Source organism: Mastigoproctus giganteus, chromosome 5 (assembly GCF_048544385.1).
Source record: "Mastigoproctus giganteus isolate SK-2022 chromosome 5, ASM4854438v1, whole genome shotgun sequence".
Lineage (NCBI taxonomy): Eukaryota > Metazoa > Arthropoda > Arachnida > Uropygi > Thelyphonidae > Mastigoproctus > Mastigoproctus giganteus.
This window is the reverse complement of record NC_143579.1, coordinates 150,014,432-150,036,375: the sequence shown is the minus strand read 5'-3', so window position 1 is coordinate 150,036,375 and position 21,944 is coordinate 150,014,432. Positions and strand designations below refer to the sequence as shown.

Genomic DNA, 21,944 nt, shown 5'->3' with positions numbered 1-21,944 from the left:
CTGAAATACCATGCATCTTGTTTTTCAGGCTTCTGCTCATTCTAATAGAAGCAGTGCAAGAATCTCTTTCACCTCTGCCAGTGGCTACTGTCAATCCATTGGTCTTTATCTCCCCCCAAGCTAGCAGTTTCCGACCCACCTACCATTGCCTCGATAGCATCAGCAAATATTCTTGCACCCTTTCTATTTAAGTGTATCCCATCCCTGTAGAAGCAATCTCTCCTGTTAACAAGTACAGTCCAGGTTGAAAAAAATTCTACCCCTTGAGCCTTGCACAATCTTTCCAGGGCCGAATTGATCGACAAGGCTCTCATCATATACTCCCTCCTATCGTGTCTGGGCAGAATTGCAGACACTTTCAAATTCAACCCTAATTCTCGGCTTTTTTGTTCAGCAGTGACCTGTACTTGTTAAGTAATTCTGCCGGTCTCCTACTCTTAATATTATTAGTGCCAACGTGTACAACTATATCACCTTTTGTGCCCTTAAAAGATGATATTCGCTCTACAACGTCATCAACCTTTGCCCCTGGCAGACATACCCTGGACCTGTTCCACCTATCGATGCCATATGTCTCATTACTTCATCTGACATCCATTTAGGCCTAAACCTTGAACAATATTTCTTAGTTGGTATATAAAGCCTAGTAGCTTCTAAGATAAGTTCTTTGAATGTTTCCCATTTTGAATTTGCTGTTGGTAACATCATCAGTTGGTCCCACTGTATAGAATTTAAACTGTCTCAGTCCATCGTAGTCACCGTTACAAAAGCAATACCCCTTCCCTTTACCCCTAATGGTAGTTACTTCTTTGAGTAAATCCCACTTCCACACACTGTGATCACTTCCACCTAGTGGTTCATTTATCTGCAGATTCTTAATGCATGAAGAATCACTACTGATAATCAAATAAATTGTATTACTCCCTATAGTCGCCTCCAGATCATGCTGATGCATCCAATGACTAGGCACTTGGAACATGCTGATGACTAGGCACTTGGAACATGCATCCAATAAATCCTCAAAAGCCTTGCTAGTGTGTGAGTGACCAGCCCCCAAATTCCAGTCAATATCTGGGAAATGAAAATTTCCCCATTATAAGACTCTCTGATTTACTGGCCCACTCTATTTCCCTGTACAGTTTCTTATTATACTCATCAGAGTCATTAGGCCTATAGCACACTCCTACTCTCAATTTTGATCTCCCAATGCTTATGTCACACCAAACTGACTCGACACTGCACTGTCCAGCGATGTCGACTGGCTTCACTTCCTTGGATTTTATGTGTTTCTTAACTAATAGCATAACCCCTCCTCCCTTCCTATCCTGTCTATCCTTTCTGTAGATGTACTCCCCTAATTCTAGTTCTGCTTTCCTTATATCTGTGTTGCACCACATCTCTGATATCCCAACAATATCTGCCTTTGATGTTTTGAGCAATACCTCAAATTCATCAAATTTATTTACTAAACTCCTAGCATTGGTGTACACGCAAGTATACATGCACCTGTTTCTATTCTTAGCTACCCTAACACAACCCATGTGTTTACTTGTACCGCAATGACTCCCAGCAGTCTCTGAAATATCCTGCATCTTGTTTTTCAGGCTTCTTCTCATTCCAATAGAAGCAGTGCAAGAATCTCTTCCACCTCTGTCAGTGGCTACTGTCAATCTATTGGTCTTTGTCTCCCCCCAAGCTAGCAGTTTTCCGACCCACCTAACACTGCCTCGATAGCATCAGCAAATATTCTTGCACCTTTTCTATTTAAGTGTATCCCATCCCTGTAGAAGCAATCTCTCCTGTTAACAAGTACAGTCCAGGCTGAAAAAATTCTACCCCTTGAGCCTTACACAATCTTTCCAGAGGCTGAATTGATCGACAAGGCTCTCATCACATACTCCCTCCTATTGTGTCTGGGCAGACTTGCAGACACTTTCAAATTCAACCCTAATTCACGGCTTTTTTTCAACAGTGATCTGTACTTGTTAAGGAATTCTGCTGGTCTCCTACTCTTGATATGGAAGACTGCTATACAAATTGGAGTGGTATGGCACTGAGGGCAAGTTATTGCAAGGGATAAAGGGATGGCTGAGTGGGAGACAGCAGAGAGTAGTAATAAAAGGACTCTGCTCCACGTGAACTAATGTTATTAGTGGAGTCCCCCGGGGTTCAGTGCTGGGCCCATTGTTGTTTTCTGTATTTATCAATGATATCTGGCTTAATGTCCAACTTTGCAGATGATACAAAGGTTGGCAGGGTTGTTAATGACACTAAAAACAGTATGTTACCGCAACATGACCCAGAAATGTTAAGCAGATGGGCTGAGAAGTAGCAACTGAAGTTTAACATTGACAAATGCAAAGTACTGCATATGGGTAGCAGTAACCAAAGAGAAATGTACCAACTCTTTTGTATTACACTCAGGGAGGCAGAGAATGAAAAAGACCTGGGGGGGGGGTATTGTGCAGTCATATATGTAGTTCTCTGAGCAGTGCAGACAGGCTGCCAGAGCAGGTCATGGTTTTGTCAATGATATATAGGAATTTTGCTAGCAGAGACATGGTGGCGATTATCCCTTTGTATAAAGCAATGGTCAGGCCACATCTTGAGTACTGTATACAGGTCTGGAGGTTTCATTTTAGGAAGGATGTAGAGTTGCTAGAATGAGTGTAGAGAAGGGCAACAAGATTGTGAGAGGAAAGGGGTATGCTTATGAAGAAATGCTTAAATTCTGTAAGTTGCAGCATCTGATGACTAGGCACTTGGGAGGTGATCTGACTGAGGTTTGTAAGGCCTTGAATGGTTTGAGCAGGCTCAATGCTGACGGGATACTTGCGCTTACTCAGACTAAGAATCTGAGGGGGCAAAGATTCAAATTGAGGAAAGACAGTTGTAGAATAGATGTGCGGAAGTTTGTCTTTAGCCAACCGGTAGTTGACTGCTGGAACAGACTTCCATCTGTTGTTGTGGGAGTTGACAGTTTAACCCCTTCATGGATTATCGAGAGACATCTCATTTTTAGTTTTAAATGTTATTTGGAACTACACGAAATATTTCGGGATACAATAATACCCGAAGCAAACAATAATATGGATACTATGATGTAGTCACAAAGGAACTGGATGCAGAGAATAACTTTGATATCATATATTTGGATCTTAGAAAGGCCGTTGATACTGTTGCACATGGAAGACTGCTGCACAAATTGGAGCAGTGTGGCATTGGAGGCAAATTGCTGCTGTGGATAAAGGCATGGTTGAGTGGGAGAAGACAGAGAGTGGTAATCAATGGACACTGCTCATCACGGACTAATGTTATTAGTGTTGGGTCATTGTTGGATACTCAGTGTTGGGTACATTGTTGTTTTCTGTATTTATAAATGATACTGATGGTATAGCTGGCTTAATGTCCAAGTTTGCAGATAATACGAAGGTTGGCAGGGTTGTTAATGACACTAATGACAGTACGCTGCTGCAGCAGGATATGGAAAAGTTGGGAGATGGGCTGAGAGCTGGCAATGAAGTTTAACATTGACAAATGTAAAGTGATGCATATGGGAAGCAGTAACCCCAGAGTAACGTATCAACTTTGTGATACTACCCTGACAGTGGTAGAGAATGAAAAGGATATGCGGTGGTAATTCCCCGACCTTTCCGCATCCTCCGTATTTGGTGGTGACTGGCTCGAACCCCAGTTTAATCAAGAAGCGTGTGCTACGGACTGCTGCTCCTACCCACCTGTCTACAGAGGCGCCACGAAGAAAGGCTTAAGTTTTGCAAATTACAGTGTCTGGAGACTAGGCACCTGAGAGGTGATCTAATTGAGGTGTATAAAGCCTTGAATGGTTTGAGCATGCTCAATGCTGATGGGATTCTTCCCATCTCTTCTCAGAATAATCGCCTGAGAGGGCATAAATTCAAATTGAGGAAAGACAGTTGTAGGATAGATGTGCGGAAGTTTGCCTTTAGCCAGCGAGTGGTTGATTGCTGGAATAAACTTGCATCCGTCGTTGTAGAAGTTGATAGCTTAAATAGATTCGAGGCAGAATTTGACAAGCATTTGGAGCGAGTGGATGGTTGAAATAAGGGTGTTTTTTTTTTTTTTTTTGGCTGATGCTATATAAGCTTGTTTTCTTGCATCATGTGCCTTTGCCAATGCTAATACCTTCAAATTTAGGACTGAAAGTATTTTATCTGGTATTTATCTGGCTAATTTTGCATTAGGCAGGTAAACCCCGAGTTTTCTCAAGATCTCTTACGACTGGCTTTCGGTTTACTTATATTGTACAGCAATGTCAGAATAGTAGCACGAATTCCTGTGTTGCCACATGAAAATATAAAAATATAATTTTTTTTTATAATTTTCCGTCCTAAATGCAGAATACTGAACCCATGAAAATATTTAACAAAAGCAATATCGAAAAATATTTTGGCACCCTCTTGAACTGCCACCCGTAAGCGATGGTTACCTCGCCTGTCCACTTGCGGCGGCCATGTGTCAGAATGTAGTCAGTCTGTGATTACTGCTTGTGAGTTCCACTTGATTTTTTTAAATTTATTTATGTAATGAGTAATGAAGACTTTTTCTCTGCCTTTCTTTTAGCTCAAGCGCTAATTTATTAAAGAAACCTGTATAATTTGCACAATTTTTGGTGTACACGAGGTAACTCGGGATAGCCCAAATGGGTTAATTACTCCCATGTATTTTCTATGAAAAAAATTAATAAATAGCACAAAAAACTATACGAGTACAGTCGGTCCTCGTATAACACGTGTTTACATTACACGAATTCGATCATACACGATTTATAAATAGGGGAACAATATCTTATATAACACGAACCGAATTCGCTTATGCACGATTCGGCTTTGTGTTTACAAGAAATGGCAGTCGAACGCGGAATCACCCCAACAGAACGCAACACTTTATTTATGTGCAACACGATAGGAATGAAGAAGATTCTGAAAGTGTATATCTGTGTTTTATATCAGTGAAGGGGAAACACATTTCACCATGATAACATAAAAACCAACACAATTCCAGCTAATGATATAATCACAAATGCAATTAGATAGAGTTTACTACCAGTTTATAACAGATTCCACTAGCAGAAACGCAACTGGAAATTGTTTTTATTGTTTTATGGTAGTAACCACCAGAAATGTGTTTTAGTAAAATGTGAGGTGTTAATAGTGTATCTAGGCCTTTACGGTGTTGTTTATTCAGTTGCTACACGCACGCAGCTTTATTTATGTGTATCAAGCGTGCCTCCTCGTTTTGTAATTGTGCTTTATTCCCTAAAAATTAGTAAAATACTTAAAAGGTGGCGTCCTGGCGAAGACACTGCAGATTCAGAGAGAAAAAAAAAAGCAACATCGATAAACAGAGGTGGACTGGATCAAAAATTCTTACCCGGGAAAATTTATAATGGCCTCACGCTACAGTTTATGGCCAAAATCACACCGGCCTCTGGCCCACCGGGATTTCCCGGGTAAGGATTATGGCCAATCTGCCTCTGTCGAAAGAGAAAAAATACGAAATTGTGAAATGCTTTGAGCGAAATGAAAGACCGTGTGATATTGCACGTGCTACAGACCTAAATGAGGGAATGCCGAGGATTACAAAGAATGCGGAGAAAATAAAAACAACTTTCATAGCGGGAACAACTCAAAGTGTAATTAAAATCCATTAGATTAAGACACAAGAATTGGAAGCGATGGAACGGCTGTCATCTGTTTGGATAGAAAATCAAACAAAAATCAAGTTTGCTTACGATAGAAGCAAAAGCATTAGCAATATTTTATTACGTAATAGTCGTAATAAAATACGTAAGCATTTTATTACGACTTACTTATTATAAAATACGTAAGTATTTTATAATGATTAAAATTACCCGATTATTTATTGTGTTTGGTAATGTTTTGGTTCCAAATGTGTGTTCAATCTTGGGTGGTCGGCACCTAACCCCACTTTTCCCACAGGGCCTGTTGTTTATATTGCACGATTTCGCATTGCACGAGGGTTTCTAGGAACACAACTATCGTGCTATACGAGGACAGACTGTATTTGCATGATGCATACTTTTAATCTGTAAAATAAAAATAAAGTCGATCTGTTACGGCACATTTTCCGGGACGGGGTTAAATAAATTTAAGTCTGAACTAGACAAACATTTAGAGTGACTGGATGGGTGAAATAGGAAGGGGTTTTTTGGCTGATTCTCCATAAGCTTGCTTTCTTGCATCATATGCCTCAACTAATGCTAATGATAATTAGCAAATCACAGGGCCTCTTATTTCAGCTCAACAGAGCTAAAATAAGAGGCACTTTGCTGTAATAGCTCGAACCCACTGTATGACTGTTGGTCCGTGTCAGAAACACTATGTGCACTAGTGTATTGTCTTGATGCAAAATGACTCTTCTGAACAATTTCCACCTCTTCAACTTGAATTCCCCATGGAGACTCAATAGATTAGAATTATACCCAACATTAATAATGGCACCTTGTTTCAGGAAATCAACCATAATCCCTCCTTCTGCATCCCAGAAGATGGATGTCTTGACTCTCCCAGCCAACTTTAAAAAAAAAAAATAGCACCGGAACGCCTGTTCTCCAAAAGACTATATGATAACGCCACATCAACTGTACAGTAACTGAATCGCACTTCAGACTCATGGTTCATAGAACAACCAGTTCTAGCATTCAGCTCATGGCGAATCAAAATGCAGCATTTGCACGCATCACAGTATATCTCATTCGTTGGATCTCTTCATCTAACACATTGTACAGTGGACCCCGGTTTACGATATATTTTCGCTCCAGAGACACCATCATATCATGAAAATATCGTAATGTGATCCCAATAACACACTGTTTTTTGATAATTCGTTCTAAGTCCTCGGAAGTTGAAATTTTCGCTATATAACTAAGCTATTTATCTCTGTAAAAGGTGATAACAGAAACTGTATTAGTTTTATATAGAATACTGAATACCACGCACCTTTTATCTAAAAATAACTCGCCCTATAATTGTGATGCATCTTATAACACCAGAATAAACAGTAGAGCATGATACTAATTAAAATAAAAAAAAAAAAGAAAAAAAAATGGCGATGGTGCCACACATTTTTACTTATTCCCTCTACCCACCAAAGAAAAAAAATGTTGTTTAGAATGATAATTGACAATTATAAAAATTAAAAAAAAACAAAAATCGTAATTTTCATTTAACTTACATTGGAAAAGCTGTGTTAATTGTGGTGTCGTGATGGAGCTGGAAAAAAGAATCTTTTACCATCAAGATATCAGGGCAACCTTCATGATCTGGTGTTCTTTCCGATCGCTGCCTCTTGCTACTTATGGTATAAAAACTGTCCAAAGTGGTTTGCCTTTGGCGCTTTCTCTGAAGGTTCTTGAAATAACTTAACACCTAATCTTCAAATTTGCAGGTTATCAAGTCAGTGGTTTTAATAGCTGGGTTTTTTCTTACTGTCCTCTTTAAAATATCCCATGCAGCAAACATGTCCTTAATTTCTTGGGTTGTTGCTACACAGTCATCCTCTTCATGTTCCTCATCTCCACTGTCATGCTTGCCCATTTGCTCTAGGAGCTCCTCTGTTGTCAATTCCTTTCCGTGGTCCACAATTAACTCCTCCACATCTGCCGCATCAATCTCTAGAACAAGGACTCAACCAAGAGTGATAATTTGCTGCTCTAGAACACCTTCAGCTTCAAATCCTTCAAAATCATGGATGACTGAAGGCAATAAGTTCTTCCAGGCTGCATTGAGGCACCGAGCTGAAACTTCATTCCAAGATCTGACAATCATTTGTATACAGTCTAAGATGTTAAACCTGGTCTTCCAGAAGTCTCTTCAAAGCACTTTGCAAGCATTTTCTTTGTGTAAATTTATTTAAAGTTGACAATCACTTGCTGATCCATCGGCTGAAGCAGAGGGGTGGCACTGGGAGAAATTTGACAGTAATGAAGTTAAATTGCTCCTCCAGAGATCAGGCAAGTTGGGAATCATGACCTGGAGCATTATCCAAAATTAACAGTGCCTTTAAGGGAAGTTTGTTTTTTTCTAAGTAACCTTTGACTGAAGGACAAAACACTTCAAATACCCATTCATTGAAGAGGTGTCTTGTCACCCAGGCCTTCTTGTTACACCGCCAAAAGACACTCAACCTGCTTTTGATGACCTTTTGCTGTTTAAACACTCTGGGAGTTTCTGAGTGGTAAACCAACATTGGCTTACGTTTAAAAATCACCACAGGCATTGGACCCTAACAGCAGGGTAAGCCTATCCTTCATAGGCTTATGATCAGGCAACGAAGCCTCTTCTTTTGTGATGTTCATCTAGGCATCCTTTTCCAAAAGAGGCCCATTTCGTCTGTATTAAAGACTTGTTGAGGAAGGTAATCCTCCTCAACAAGCTCTTGAAACTCCACCTTTGCTTTGCACGTTCACAAATGTATTGTCCAGGAACTGTGTCACCCTTCATTTGTTTTTCTTTTATCCACAGCAACAAAAGCCTTTCCATTTCTACAATCAGTTCTCTGCCTTTTTGGACTGTGTTAGATTCATCACTTACTTTAACTTTGAGGTTTTTTTTTTGTTTCACTATGGCAGAAATGGTTGACTGTGAAAAACCATATTCGCGCACCAATGAACTAATCTTAGCACTATCATCATGTTTTTTCACTATTTCTTGTTTAATTTTAATTGAAATTTTCTTCTTATTGCACTCTTTAGGGGTCATATTATGCAATGTTGTACATTCAAGAATTCAATACAGTAAATTTATGGAAAGTAAGCACACAAAAAAATCACTTGAACTAAAGGATACTAAAATAAAACATGCCCAACACAGATGCTGCTATTGGCTGGGACAAAGGACCACATAGTCCAGAAGGAGACAATTGTAAGCCATTGTAGAGAGAAATAAGTAGGCACCAGTGATCACTAGTTAGTAGAATCAGCCGCTCAAATCATTAAAATGCACTACACTTTCAGTGTTTATTGCTGTTTTGTTATAAGAATGAATTTTGAACGCATTTGTGATATTTTTCTAAAGCATGTTTCTGGAGGTCATGACCATAAAACAAAAACAATTTGCACTTTCCAGCTTATTGGGCTTTTCTGTTAGCACAAGCTATTATAAATGAGTAGTAAACTTGATCTTATTGCATTTGCGATAATACCGATAACTCTAATTCTGTGGATTTTTACCTTACCTTATGGCGAAATGTGTTTCCCCTCCACTGAAATCATATAAAGAAACAAAAATAAATTTTCAGAATTTTCTATTCATTCCTATTTTTTAAGCTCCATTTAATAGAATTAAAATTCAATTTGCAAACGTGATGACAATATCCCGCGCTTACTACATATCATAAAGTGAAAGGTATTTTATTATGGAGATTCCATCAATAAAGTGATTTGATCATATAATGAACCTACGTAAAGTGGGGGTCCACTGCACTTTAGTAAGAAATGTTCAAGTTTCATTGCGAAATTTATATTTTCGTTTTTAAATAAATTTTTAAAGAAATCTATTAATTTTAAAGATTACTATTAATATATATTTTTAGTAGCAATGGGTAAAATAGATATTTCTCCCTCCTCCCCTTTGATTATGCCATTGTTTCATAATATTGGGTGTATAAATTTAATGATTTTCTATTATGATATTTAGAAAAAAGTAACGGAATGTTGTTCCGGTCCGAATACACCACTACTTTCAAAGAAACCTATTTCATTCATCACAATACTGTGAGCTTGTTCAATGGTAGATGCTAAACATTTGTTTCAATGTGCTTCAGTGTTATTCTGCAGTCATCTATGATCAAGTAATGAATGGCATTCACATTTGCAGATTGTTTTTGGTTTTTTTAGGAGCATTAGCAACTAAGGCCATATTGCTCCGGGGATATGCGGTGGTCATTCCCTGACCTTTCCACATCCTCCGTATTTGGTGGTGACTGGCTCAAACCCTGGTCAAGAAGCGTGTGCTATGCACTGCTGCTCCTTCCCACCTGGCTACAGAGGTGCTGTGGCGCATGAGAACAAGATTCCCCTAATGACTGCACCATTCTTGATTCTCTCAATAGTCACCATCTTCATTCATCTTCCACATCTCAGTGACCAAGGTGTAAACAGGGTGTCCAGATACTTTTTCGGAGGGCAGTGCATGTTACTCATCACAGAAAAAATTTTTATATAAATGGTAGCCTCAGTTCCCCACTAAGAAAAATCTACATAGAAAATATTACCCACCAAGACATTTTATGAATTTATATTGTGACACAATGTCAACTCAGGTTCCCTTCTGATTCTGCATAACAAGAAACACAGCATGAAGTCAGTCTGCTTCCCAAAGTGGTGGTCATGTACTAAACATCATATGTACAGCATTTTCAGTGATAATTGAGAATTTTTTTTTTATATTCATTTCATAAAAAAAATATCTCTGATAACAGGAATGGTTAGTGCCTATATGATGATGTAAAGTATGTATCAGAAAAATGTAAACTGGCAGTGAAAACACAGTGAGAGTACACTGCTGAAGTAATTATAATGGTACTCATATATATAAAAGGATACTTATCAGATATATAATCCAGCTTCATACTGATTTTATGGAAAAACTGGTTTCAAATTACATCATTTTGATTTACACCCCTTTCTTAAAACCATAATCTGCAGTAAGCAAAAGGAATATCTGCATATGCAAAAAGGCGTTGCCATTATAATTTTTTATTTTTTAAATTTACAGTTCATTTAGTTTGATTGATCAATAATAATTACTCATGTCTTTATTTTGATAATAAAGTATTTTTGGAAAGTGAACTGTATCCAAAAATATATTAGAACATGTTGGTAGTATGATTATAAAAGGTTGGTTTTCTTTTAATATAATATCTTTGCAAAGCTGTAATTTTGATCTTATCTGGTGGTACACTGGGTTCTGTAATATATTTGTTTTATTCAGTTATTTATTTACTTAGTTTAATAAATAATACAGTTGATATAGTTTAATAATATATGCTTATTTTGACAAAATATGATTTGCTACTTAACTTATAGATATTCATTATAATATGCATTTCAAAACAGGAATGCAACATATCTTTTGCTAGTTGGAAGGACCTTTTTAGTGGTTGCATTTTCTTAACTTATTTTGGTAGAATAAGATTATATTAAGAAAATTTAGAGTAGCAAAATTTACCTTTTGATTACTGCCAACACTCACAGCAATACTATAGATATTAGATGCTTCGGTAGGTACTTCAGCTTTTAGATCCCCACTAAAGCTCCAGTGATTTACATGAGGCTGTGACCCTCCAGATATGATCTTAATGTGAAAAAGGAATCATATGAATCATTTAGCAAAAATTAATCAGTAATTAATCCATATATATACATATATATATACAGAACTGTATGTGTAAACAAGAGTACTTCCATACAGCAATAAGATATATTTAGGCCAAGATAGCACAAATATATAATTTAGTCCATAAATGAACAACAAATGGATACATCCATTTGTTGTTCATTTATATAATATTTATATATATACTGTAAAGCAATTTATATTTATTTCCACCAGCACACAACTTTATCAATGGCATACACGTGGCAATACCACTAGCATAAATAGCTTCATTCCATTTCTGTTAACCATGTATGAGAATTAGGTCAAATGAAACAAAGACCAAAACATGACTTAGGGATACTAGTGTAACAAATTAATTTAGGTGAAATATATAAAAATATATTAAATTAAAATATATTTTAAATTTAACATATAAATAAAGTTTGGGTGAAATCATAAATCAGTCTGACATTTAGTGTATATGTCCAATTGGATAAAAAAACACTAACAAAAGCTTTCCACCAATGGGATGAGCATGCAACTATGGTATTGGCATATCCTCTGCAAAATACCTCCTGCAATGACATAGCTTGCATAAAAAGACAGTAGTGATCCAGATAAGATACTAGTTAGTATACGTGTATAGCTGTATATTGAAAAACAAGAAATACAAAGTCACAGATCCGAAAAGCCATAATAAAAACAAGTCTATTAAAGCCAACCAAATCAATATACATAATACTACACCTTTAACTACTAGATTATTATTTGTAACAGCATGTCGGAGATAATACTGGGGGTGAAAATATTCTTGACATCATTACTCACAAATTAGATGACATCACAGTGTTTAAAATACAAGAACCATTGGCAGGTAGTGATCATCCAGTTGTCAGTTGGAAGGTGAAGAAAGATGTGCAGTAGTATAAGATGAAGGCATAGGTGTTAATTTCAGAAGAGGGGACTTTGACCGTTTAATGCACTATATGGCATCTATTAACTGGGCTGAATGCAGAGTGAGGAAGAATACACTTGATTATTGAATAACTTTAAAGTAAAAATCGCAGAAGCCATGAACACATACCAAGATCACATCACTATAATGACAGCAGTAGTCATAAATTGCCTTTGTTATAGAAAAACCTAGATCATTTAAAAATATTAATTTAAATGCTTTGCCAGTTAAATATTTCTCACAAAACAAAGTGTGGATGAGCCAAGACATATTTCATGATTGGTTTCAATAAAGTAATTTGTACTGTGTGTAAGATCATATTTGGCATCAAAAGGTTTACCACAATATGCAATGCTACTAATGGACAATGTGCCTACTCATCCCATACACGTATGCGATTTTTTAAATTGCATACGTGTATGGGATGATGGCAAAATATCACATGCCACTTTCTGCCAGCAAACACATCTCTCATTCAACCAATGGACCAAGGCGTGACTGAGAGTATGAAATATCGTTATCACAAAATATTCATTCAAAAACTTGTTTCGGCAGAAAATAAATTAGATTAGATAGAGTTTTGGAAATTCTACATTATAAAAGACGCAATTTTCAATGTCACTGATGCTTGGAATGATGTTCAAACAATACAAAGAAGCTGGAATAAGTTGTGGCCAGAAATATATTCAACTGATACAGAAACGATTCCAAAAGAAACTAAAATTTTGCAGTTATGTTCGATTGCTTCTGGTTTTAAAAATATTTCAATGGAGGAAGTAAATGATTGGCTGGAGATGGACAAAATGGATGTCGGATGCGAAATTTTAGATGATTCTGAAACTGAAGAAGAAAAAGCTGCTGCTGATGGAACAGCAAACATAATTAGCCACTGTGAAGCTGAAACTATGTTGTGAAAGTGCACTGAGTGCTTCAAGGTAAAAGAAGAAGCAGATGCTATACACGTGTTACTTTTGCGTAAAATTCATAACATTGGCTCAAAAGGCTTGAGGGGTAATGAAACAAAAGAAATTTAATTATGTAATATTATTTTCCTTTAAATTTCTTTAATGACATTAGAACAAAGTTGTATGTAATACTGCTTTCTTTAAAAATTTTTTATGACTTTACTAGACAATGTAAGTCAAAATATTAAAAGTAGGTATGTAGGTAGATATCTGTACTATGATTTTTTTGATGACCCAGTAAAAAATAATTAATAATTAAAGTTTAATTAAATTTCATTAGGTTATGTATTATGTAATAAAATAAACAAATTAGATGACCCGGTCTGTTGTATGTATAATGGTTTTAATGTACATATTGGGGAGGAGAGACAGAAATATGGGGATGATAGAGAAGGCAACCTCAGAGAGTCAGGCCCATGCCTCACCAGGTGAAAGTGGGGCAGTCTGGGGGAAGGAAACAGGGGCCCATTTCCTCCCACCATCAGGGAGAGTTGAAAGGGAACCAGACAAAGGGAGTCCGGTTCAGATCGCTGATAGTGTCTTCGGGCAGCGAGGCTGCAATGTTATTCAGAGTCCAGTCTGGTATTTTGTCATGCTTGAGATGCAGGTCTCAGATGGTTGTCTTCTAGTCTAGTTCTCTTTTTCTTGACGTAGGTGTGTTCTTTTTAGTTCAATTCACAGTCGCTTGTGGGTGTGATCACTTCGATCCTGCACATTGCGCTTGTTTGGTGACTTTTGGCAGAGTGACAGTCTGGTTGGCCAGAGGCCAGTCAATCCGTGATGCAGTTGTGTTCTGTTGGCTTTTACGTTAGCTGTTGCAGTTGTCTCGGAGGGATGGTCCAACGTTTTGCAAAGAGATTTTGGGCATATTTTGAGAAAGCTGCATATTTTTCCTCTGACTCCAGGAGGTAGTGCTCTTGGTCTCTGGGGATAAAGTGGATATCTGTAATCAGAATAAATCAGAGATCCTCATAGAGGGGGGTAGTGGTGCATGAGGTGAACCCATGTCTCCAGTTGTCCACACGAGACATGGGATCACCCACTGATGACCCACATGAGCAGTGTGGGTCATCAGTGAGCTCCAGTGTGGCAAGTTTCTCATTAATTGCACCATGGCTGGTTAATAGATATGTGGTCCTCAGGCATGGGGATAGCCAGGTTGGAGATTTCAGAAAAGTTCTGCCTACATTTGGTATGAATTTCTTGGTAATTGCCCCTTTTCCAGAGGTCTCCCATCTCTACTGCTAGATCTTTTGTAGGTGGATGGTGAGTTGTTTTTCTTCTGTCGGCTGTTGGTTATATCTATGGTGTAGTCTAGGAAGGTGGCTGATTGCCTATTGGCCAGGTTAGACAGCATGCCCCATCGGACGACCTCCAGGTCCAGCTGGAGGGCATGCATACTGACAGTGCGGCATCGTTTCTAGCTTCCTTTGGTTGACTGTGGTGATTGCCTTTCTGAACCAAATGGCAGTGCCACAAGTGACAGCTGGTATAAATACTTCTCTGTAGAATAGGGCGAGGGTTCTCCTTTTTAGCCCCCAGTCCCTTCTTGTTATTCTTGCGATTAGTAAGGTATAGCTTTTCATCTTTCTTTGTATGTAGAGCAGGTGAGGTTGAAAGGAGAGGATTTTATCCAGGTATATGCCAAGGTATTTCAGGATTGGATCTTGGTAGGAGAGATTGCTAGATGGTGGTGCATTGCCCAGTCTTGCAGGGTGGAAACTGACCTATTGGCAGAGGCCTCCAATTGGGCCCTGCTATCCGCAGCCAGCATCAGTACCATATTGTTGGCGTAAGCCTGGGTTTTGATGTTGCCAAGGTCTAAGTTGAGAAACTCATCAAGGATCATGCTCCAAAAAAGGAGACCGAGAACAGAGTCCTGTGGGCAGCCTCGATGGACTTGTCGGTTCACTTAGCAATAGGATGCTCTTACCATGATGCTCTTTTGGGAGTGGTAGTATTTTATACAGTTGTATAAGTTGCTTGGTAGTTTGGCTTTTTTGAGTCTTCTGAGGATGCTTGGCTATCAGAAAGTGTCAAATGCTCCGGCAAAGTCGATGGATATCATTAGGAAATACTTATGGTTGCATGCACTGGCAGCATTGATTATGTTATCCAGGGCATCTGTTGTGGATTTTCCCTTTTTGAAGCCGTACTGTTTGTCAGAAGAAAGGCCAACATTGTTGTAGTGGATATCAACATGCTGTAGGAGGTGTTCGAAGGTTTTATCTATGACAGAGAGAAGGATGCACATCGCCCTTCTCTCCATCATAAGTAAAAACCTTCAAAAAAGGTCTAGGGCTCAAGTGAGGTGCATGTTCAATGATCTTGATAATCTCTGGTTCTAGGAGGTCCAGATCCGGGGTTTTCCTCTTCTGTAGTTTGTAGGCTACCAGAGCAAGTTCGGTCTGTCTCCACGAAGGAGGCCTCCACTTGGTCCATGTGATAGTCATCGTTTTCTCTGCATAGGGTGTCTTGTTTCAGTGTCGGGGAGCATCACTGGTTTGTAGACAGCATCCAGAATATTTTCAATCGATTCGTTGTTACCAGCTTAGACTCGTCTTTAAACAAGTCTTCCAATGTGGTCTTGAGCTTTGCCGCTTTTTCTGGGATAGTGCCCTCTGGTATGGTTAGATCTAATGGGAGGTCCTGGTGTCTAGTCTCGTCCATCAAGTCCTTTTGTGTGGTAGCTGCTGGTTTCTCTTTCAAATTTAGGTACTATTTGTTTTTTGTATTTCCTTTTTGCAGTTGACGTTAGTTTCATGTCATCTGCACCCTTCTGGGTGTCTAGGATGGTAATGTCATCGTTCGTCGCTGTGGTTGGGTCAGCGGGCAATGTTTCCCTATGATCGCGGGCCTGCTCCGGCATTTTGGGGTTTTGTTCGGATCAGCGGATGAATGGGATTTTTTTTGCAGATTTGCACAGGGGAGCAAAAGTGTTAATGATTGTTGGGTTAGACAAGTTCGTGTGATGATTAGGGGCAGAGCAGTTTGTCTGTGCTTTTTTTTTTTTTTTGGGCAGTCCCTGGAGGTCATGTGGGATGGGGGGTAAATGCCAGAGTGAAGAAATGCTTGTAGAGAAATGGGTTACTTTCCCCTTTTGTTTTCAGGGGTGCTGAGCATGATGGTGATGTCGATTTTGTTCTGGGAAAGATAGTTGCTAAGAATGGGCTCTTGCATGGAATATCTATGGGGGGGGAAGAGAACACTAAGAGCATGGTAAATATAGTTTTGCATGGTTAAGAATCACAAAAAGTTTGTTGGGGCACTCTTGCAGCCCAGGGCAGCACAAATGGGGATACCCTCCCTAGTTGTGGCAGCCACGTTATATCAGCCGCATGGTGACCATGCGGTCTAGCAACAAAGAATATAGATAAATAACACCTATATCTGGCAAAACTTCCAATATAATATCAAAGTTTTTTCCCCAAGGGATTCCAATCCAGTTTATCTTCTTGTGAGGACACACTATGATACTTAAAATTGTATTTAAAACACATTTTTAGCTAAAATTTTGCGGAGCAATGTAATGCACGTCTGGACATAACAACAGCCATATTGTCAATCTTAGGTTTATTAAAAGTAGAAACAGGTACATATAACATATATACTTGTATGTACACTAATGACAGGAGCAAGTAAATAAATCTGAAATGAAAATTTGAAATAAATATGAAAATGAAGTTGATTGTTTGTTTGTTTGTTTTAGGGTTTTATGGCGCATTAGCATCTAAGGCTATAATGCGCCAAGTCAAAAGGATGTAGAATATAAAACTATAATATTGAAATTATTTGTATATTATTGTAAAATAATATACGATATAAAACGTTCATATAGCATAAAACGATAAAAATATTTTAGATAGAATTATTTAGATTAATAAGTTGTAAAAACTTAAAAATAGCTGACACGTTGTCATTGTCCGATAAAACCTGTCTGAGTGTATAAGGTTCAGACAGATGGCTAAAACATAAACGGCGGTCATTATAAAAGGACGGACATTCAATTAAAATATGACGGACTGTTAAAATGGTGTCACAATTTCTGCACATAGGACGATCGTCATCGTCTGCCCTCAGCAAATAGCAGTGTATCAAGTGACAATGTCCTATGCGGAGTCGAGATAGAACAACTTCCTCTTTTCGGTTCCTGCGCAGACTAGACTGCCAATGTTCAATTACAGGCTTAATCTCATAATAACTTGTTTGTAATCTGTCCATGCCATGAGTGTTGCCATTGGGATACCAGTTTCTTTCGAATTACCGGCCTGTAGTCTGTATAGGGGACTAACAGGCAAGAGTTAAATAGGTTTGCTGATTTGGATGCAGTGTCTGCCAATCATTTCCTGAGATCCCAATGTGGCCTGGGATCCAGCAGAAATGAACATCAAATTTGAATTGTGCAAGAAAATGCAGCTTCTGCTGTATCCGGGTCAGGACGGATGAGGGTTGAACCTCATCGATGATAAAGCCTGCAATGAACTCAGAGAATCGGTATATATAATATATTTTTTGTGGTGGGTGGTTCGTATGCGATCTAAGGCTAGCTCAACCGCATGCAGCTCTACAGTGAACACACTGCATTCGTTGGATATCTGCTCAGATACCGTGGTATCTGGGAAAACAGCTGCAGATCAGACAGACATTTCTGACCTCGAGCCATCTGTGTAGATGGGCAAGAAGTCAGCATGTTCAGAGCGATCAGCTAAAAAGAGCTGCCAGTAGACGGAGAAAGGACAGTACTTCGTCCACCAATTGTTAAGGGAGAAGCTGCAGTTTGGGACACGAGCATGCCAGGGTGGAAAAGGTTGCCCTGGTGATGGGGCAACATTGTCTAATGTGATGTTCAAATCGTTGAGTAGCCTTTGGATACGAATACCGAATGGTCGATTGGCAGTCTGGCGAATGTTGTACAGATTTTCCCAACGTGGCTCAAAAACGGGTGTCCACGTCGGATGGTCTGGCAGGGATTTCAGTTTCAAAGCATACTGTAGAGACAACTGTTTCCTGCAAAGCGATAACGAGGGCTCATTCGCTTCGACATAGAGGCTATGGACAGGAGAAGTTCGAAATGCTCCAGTGGCAGTACAGATCGCCTGATGGTGGATGGGATCCAGCCATCGGAGTACGCCGAGTCTAGCGGATGCGTATACCTGGCACCCGTAATCTAACTTAGATCGTACGAGTGCACGATAGAGGCGCAAAAGGGTACATCGGTCAGCGCCCCAAGAATGTGAGGAGATTGCATGTAGGATATTCAAACCTCTCGTGCACTTCGCACGTAGTTGACGGATGTGTTCTAGAAAGGTCAGCTTTTTATCAAATATAAGCCCCAAAAATCTAGTCTCAGGTACTACTGGGATAGCATTTTGTCCAAGCCTCGGTTCAGGGTGAACATTGTGTTTTCTGCAAAAATGCATGCAAACAGTCTTTTGTGCAGAAAACCTGAACCCGTTATTCGTTGCCCACGAGTTCAAATGGTCAATGGCACATTGCAGTTGCCTCTCAATTACCCTCATGTTGCAGGAATGACAGAATATGCTAAAATCGTCAACATAGAGGGCACAGTTTACAGTTGGAGGAAGTTGTTCTGTGATGGAATTCACTTTAATGGCAAAAAGCGTAACACTTAAAACGGATCCTTGAGGTACTCCCTCCTCTTGTCTAAAAGAGCGAGAGAGAGTAGATCCTACACGGACTTGGAAAGAACGGTGACATAAAAAGTTTTTAATAAAATTGGGGAGATTACCTCTAAGGCCGATACTGTAGAGGTCTTTTAAAATTCCAAATCTCCAAGTTGTGTCATACGCTTTTTCGATATCGAAGAACACTGACACCAGGTGTTCTCATTTTAAAAAGGCATCTCGAATGGAAGTTTCGAGCCTGATTAAATGGTCCAAAGTTGACCTATTCCTACGGAAGCCGCACTGAAATCTGGAGAGGAACCCATTAGACTCCAAATACCATATAAGACGGGCATTGACCATTCTCTCCAGAATTTTGCACAGACAGCTAGTCAGAGCAATAGGACGGTAGTTCGTTGGGATTTTAGGATCTTTTCCTGGCTTAGGAAAGGCAAGCACGATTGCCTTATGCCAGGAATCCGGAAACTGCTCTTCTTGAAATATTCTGTTATATAGAAAAAGCAGTTGGTCCATGGATTTTGCAGACAGATGTTTGATATATCATAATGGATAAGATCTGGTCCAGCAGCACTTGCCTTAGTAAGAGTTAGAGCTGTTTCTAACTCTTCTGTGGTAAAAGGCCCATTATAGGGATGTGAACCTTTTAGATTTAAAGTTAATTGGCTGCTTTTCAAATTTCTCTTTCCAGACCAGAAATTCTGGGGAGTAAGCAGATGTTGATGAGATGGAAGAGAAGGTCTCCCCAAGTACATTGGCTATTGCAGTTGGGTCTGCAATAACGCATCCATTATATTCCAGGACCGAAGAAGGGTGCGATGTATATTTACCCTTCATTTTCTGGATTTTGTCCCATATAGCTTTACTGCTGGTTGACTGGGTAATGGTGGATGTAAAGCGGACCCACGATTCCTTTTGGCTCTGATGACGAATATATCACGCTTTTGCGCGTGCACGTTTGAAGGCTAAGAGATTGGCTGTGGTAGGATATCGTCGGAATATCCCCCAAGCTTTATTTTGTGCCTTTTTTGCTGCTGTGCATTCAGTATTCCACCAAGGTTTTGGAAATGGCGGAAACCGGGTAGATGTTTTCGGAATTGTAGATGCAGCTGCATGGACAATGCTTTCTGTGATGTACGCCACTGCGTCATTGACAGGCTCCCGACTGACTGTACTGATGTTAAAGTCTACCAGGTGTTGAAAGGTGTTCCAGTCAGCCTGATCAATCTTCCATCGTGGTAACCTAAAAGGTGAACATGGCGTCACTTTAAGTAGGCTGGTTATCACAGGGAAGTGATCACTTCCATAAAGATTCTCCTCTATCTCCCAAGTGATTGAAGGAAGGAGAGATGGGGAGCATATAGAGAGGTCAATAGTAGAGAACGTACGGGTAGGCATGTGAAAAAAGGTGTTAGTTCCCACATTTAGAAGGGATAGGTCATTGTCATTGAGCATATGCTCTATGACACGTCCCCTTCCATTAATGTTTGCACTACCCCACAGGGTGTTATGTCCATTGAAATCGCCCAGGAGTAAGACAGGAATAGGCAGCTGCACAATGAGATCATCAAGGTCTCTCTGGGAGATATCCGCCCCAGGTGGCAAATAAACTGAGCAGACTGTTATTAAGAACCCTACCGTAAGGCGAACCGCTACCGCTTCTATATTAGTTGTGAGCGCAATAGTTTGATATGGGGTATGGTTGCCTAGAATTATAGCAACACCCCCATGAGCAGGTCCATCCTCAATTCTGTCCTTCTGAATGATAGTAGTGTTCCGAAGTGAAGGGTTTTCATTTGCCTTCAGGTATGTCTCTTGTAAGCAAAAGCAGACTGGCTCATGCTTTTGCAGAAGGGCCTTGATGTCATCATTGTTTCGGTGGAATCCACGACAGTTCCACTGTAGGAATTTAGCCATTATTTTGGCTTGGTGGGTCCATCAGGCGGCTTCCGAGGTGCTGAGGGCTTACCTTTTCAGTTTTGGCTTTATCCTTCCTGGGGAAGTACGGACGCTGACCAGTGTCCATTTCCTCCTCAGCAAAGAGCTCCAAAACTGAATCTTCGGGTACTTCCTTCTGCTTGACATTCATCTTTTCTTGGGTACTAAGGGGTACTTCACCTTTCTTATTCTTTTCTTTCGTAATTACTTTTGTTACTTGTGGAGCATTAGGAGGTACCGATATAGGAGTGGCAGCTGATGGTCTTTCTGTGCAGGTTTTTGAGGACTTAAGAGATAGCGTGCGATGGGAGTGAATGATTCTTTTGGAGGAATGGTCATGTCCGTCTGAGTTCCGGTGGAACATCTCCCTGCTACCTTCTGGGCGTAGGTAGGTTTGTTGATGTTGAGAGATTTCACCGCTTTCCTTGCCTCCTGGTACGATATGTTTAGCTCTGCCTTCAGCCATTCAATTTCTTTTTCTTCTTTCCACTTCTGGCATGCTCGTGAATAGGCTGGATGTTCTCCCTCACAGTTAATGCAGGTGGGTTTTGCGGCTGAACATGCTGTTGTTTCGTGGTCCTTTGCACCACATCGAGCGGATGCAAGGACTCCACGGCAGGCCATTTGAGAATGTCCATACTTCTGGCATTTAAAACACCGTAAAGGGTTCGGAACATATGGACGCACTGAGCAGTTGATGTAGCCAGCTTTAATCTCATCAGGAGGTTTGGGTGAGTTAAAAGTCAGGATAATGCTCCTGGTTTTAACAAGTTTCCCATCCCTACGCGCATTTATTCTCTTAACGGCAGTTACTCCCTGTGGTTTCAATTCTAAGCAGATTTCCTCCTCGGTTACGTCGAGAAGGTCCCATTCCGAAATGACGCCTCTCGACGAACTGAGTGTTCTATGTGGTGTGACTGTTATGGGTACTCCTCCGATTGATGTTGCACGGAGTAGCTGCTCAGACTGCCTGTCAGTTTTGGTTTCAATTAAGAGGTCTCCAGAACGGAGCCTCTTAACTGATTTGGGTGACCCTGCTAACCCATCTAACCCTTTCTGTATG

The 21,944-nt window shown here is 39.7% G+C and overlaps 1 protein-coding gene across 1 annotated transcript in view; it reads right to left on the bottom strand.

Moving 5' to 3' along the window:
* The window catches only part of thoc6 (THO complex subunit 6), a 247,387-nt gene that overhangs the window by 15,277 nt on the left and 210,166 nt on the right, over positions 1-21,944 (bottom strand). The window contains exon 12 of the mRNA XM_090374235.1: positions 11,232-11,357. Coding sequence (XP_090230361.1) covers positions 11,232-11,357 — 126 coding nt within the window. The remainder of the gene's footprint in view (positions 1-11,231; positions 11,358-21,944) is intronic.